Source organism: Centruroides sculpturatus, unplaced genomic scaffold (genome assembly GCF_000671375.1).
Source record: "Centruroides sculpturatus isolate CEXI.00-Female unplaced genomic scaffold, Cexi_2.0 scaffold2324, whole genome shotgun sequence".
NCBI classification, from domain to species: domain Eukaryota; kingdom Metazoa; phylum Arthropoda; class Arachnida; order Scorpiones; family Buthidae; genus Centruroides; species Centruroides sculpturatus.
The window spans coordinates 6,267-9,491 of record NW_019386481.1 but is presented as its reverse complement, the minus strand read 5'-3'; the positions used below and the strand labels follow the sequence as shown (position 1 = coordinate 9,491).

The following is a 3,225-nucleotide window of genomic DNA, read 5'->3' as shown; positions in this document are numbered from 1 at the left end:
TTGTCAAACAACATCGTAATTTTACACATGTGAAAAAAATAACACTTCAGTGTTGCATTTATAGCCAACTAGTGCTAAAAACAGGACGAACTTTTGCATCAACCCAATAGTTTCCAGCCATTCTGAAACCTCACAAATTTCAGTTGCTCTTAGGCATGTGTGAGGTAAGCGTTGCTTTTTCAAGTGTGCTAAACTTCGTTTTTAGTTTTGTTATTTATACTGTATATTTAATCAATATGGCACCGAAGAAAGAGAAAAGTGACAGTGCAAATAGAAAAGGTTTTAGTGTAGTATTAGTTACATTAGGGTTTATTGGCGCAAGGGCCACATAGACCAAGCTGCGTCATGTCATATGGTATAATAATATAATCTAATAACTATAAATTAATATAAAATGTAAAATATTAAATAAATAAATAAAATAATAAATAATAATACCAATAACAAAAATATATAACAGTACACATGTATATAATAACAACATATAAAATAAATAAATAGATAAATAAATAATCAAATTTGTTTATAATAATTAGTGACTTTCAGAAAGTTCAACAATTTATCAAAATTTGACCTCTGGCCCAGAATCTCTTTAAAACTTGCATTTCCAAAATGCTGTCTACATATCTTTTCAGAGACAATGCAGTTGCAAAGTATGTGTTTAACACTTACAGTACAGTTACAATATTGGCATAATGGTTGGTCTTCACCCTTCAAAAGGTACTGATGAGTCAACCGAATATCCCCAATTCTCAAACGAGTAAGAATTACTTCAGATCTCCTGTCATACTGTTTATTACGTGTCCAATTTTCTATATTCGGCTTGATCTCGTGTAGTTTATTGTGGATTTGTGCATTCCACATGTTTTGCCATCTCTCTGCTGGGCGTTTTTTAACTACTAACTTCAAATCACCTCCTTCGATAGGCATTTCATGCTGTGAAGGATTAGCTGCCTTTGCAGCTGAGTCAGCTTCTTCGTTCCCTCTTATGCCGACGTGTCCTGGTACCCAACAAAATTTTATAGAAAGATTCCTCGTAAGAATGTGGTAAATCAGATCATGAATTTTAATCACTATAGAGTGAGAACTAGGTTCGCACGAGATCAAAGCCTGAAGTGCACTAACTGAGTCAGTGTAAATCACACAGCAACAATGACCTTTCTTATTTATATATTTTAAGGCTAAATAAATAGCATGCAACTCTGCAAATAAGATAAAAGAATTCAATGCAATTTGTTCTGCCACGATTTCATCCTGGCAGACAAAGGCTGAGCCAACATAATCATCAGATTTAGATCCATCTGTATAAACAGGAATTAAATTCCTGTCACGATGTTGAATTTCTGCAAAGTGCTGTCTGTAGACATAGTCTGGCGTGGATTAATTAGGAAATTGCTTTAAGCTAAGGTCAACACTTATCAAAGGAGTTGGACCAAGGTGATATACTACAGACCTCTACCTGTGAAATGTTGCCTGTGTTCAGATCAATCGTGCTGCTCACATTCTCCATTCTTTTAGCAAATGTGGGGACACTATTTGGACGAGCTTCAAATAACCTTTTCAGCTGAGCATCTAATACAGTACAATCAACTGAAGGTTTAGTAAAAGATTTTTGTTTTATATAATAAAAAAGAGACAACTGTTCTCTCCTGAGAGACAGTGGAGGCTCATAAGCATCCACATACAACCTTTGGACCGGAGAAGTTCGAAATGCACCAGTGCACAAACGCAATGCTTGATGGTGGATAGGATCCAGCATCCGAAGAGTAGATTCTCGCGCAGAGCCATAAACAATGCATCCGTAATCCAACTTTGAGCGGACAAGGGCCCTATAAACCCTGAGCATGGAACATTTGTCTGCTCCCCAGGATGAGTAGCTCAGTACCTTTAAAAGGTTCAGAGATTTTAGACATCTACTTTTCAAATTGCGCAAGTGTGGTAAAAACGTCAGTTTAGGGTCAAATAAAACTATCAAGTACTTTGCCTCATTGACCATTGGGATTTTAACCCCATTTAAGTAAATTTCCGGATCCAGGTGCAAACCACGCCTTCAGCAAAAGTGGATGCACGAGGTCTTTTCTGTATTAAAACTAAAACCATTGGTCTTGGACCAATCATATATGCGATTTAGGGAAGTTTGCAGTTGTCTCTCAATGAAACTCATATTACTAGACTGACAGGAGATCTAAAAGTCATCCACATACAAAGAGTGTTTCACACTGGGAGGAAGACAGTTAGCTATGCTGTTAATTTTAATTAGGAACAGAGTCACACTCAAAATAGAACCTTGAGGAACATCTTCTTGTGTGAAAGGCCTAGATAAAGTGTTGCCCATCCTGACTTGGAATCTTCAATTCTGCAGGAAGTTTTTTTTTATAAAAGTTGGCAAATTACCACGCAATCCAAATTTGTGCAAATCACAAAGTATTCCATATCACCAGCAGCGATCGTAAGCCTTCTCTATATCAAAAAATACAGACACTAAGTGCTATCGTCGAACAAATGCTTCGCGTATAGATGTTTCAAGGTTTACTAAATTGTCCGTGGTACTTCTGTTCCTACGAAATCCACTCTGGTGTGGTGAAAAGTAGTTCTTTTCCTCTAGGAGGAACATCAGGCGTCTGTTTACCATCCTCTCAAAGAGTTTACAAAGACAACTTGTCAGAGAGATTGGTCTGTAATTAGAGGGATTCTTGCAATCTTTACCTGGCTTCAAAATAGGAATAATGATAGATAGCCTCCAAGAGTCGGGAAAAGTATGTTCTGTCTATATTCTGTTAAATAGATTCAGAAGATTAGAAAGGGAATTATTTGACAGATTTTTAATCATGCTATAGTGGATTTTATCCGGGCCTACAGCAGTATTCCTTGAGCAAGAGATTGCTGTATGTAGTTCTATGCTGGTAAATGGCACATTATATTCCTCATTAAATGAAAAATGAAAATTTAAATTTTTTTTTCCTCTTTGTGCTTTGTAAGCTTGAAAATTCCTTGGATACATAATATTGCTGGATGAAGCAGAAAATGTTTCACCCAACAAATCAGCAATACCCTGTATATCGCTGATTATTGTACCGTTATTTTCCAGCATAGACAGAGAGTAGGAAGCATACTTCCCATTGATTTTATGGATTTTATCCCAGACTGCTTTTGAGCTAGTGGATGATGTTATGCTAGAAACATACTTCCTCCAAGAATCCCTTTGGCTTTGCCGCCTCATTCTTC

At 36.6% G+C, this 3,225-nt stretch overlaps 1 protein-coding gene across 1 annotated transcript; it reads right to left on the bottom strand.

Annotated features, from left to right (window-relative positions):
- Positions 1 to 465: 465 nt before the first annotated feature.
- Positions 466 to 1,510, bottom strand: LOC111615118. Its single transcript, XM_023356518.1, has 2 exons — positions 1,447 to 1,510; positions 466 to 1,370 (listed from the first exon to the last, which is right to left on the bottom strand). Exons 1-2 carry the CDS (start codon positions 1,508 to 1,510, stop codon positions 514 to 516), a joined length of 921 nt encoding a protein of 306 aa, XP_023212286.1. The 3' UTR covers positions 466 to 513.
- Positions 1,511 to 3,225: the final 1,715 nt, after the last annotated feature.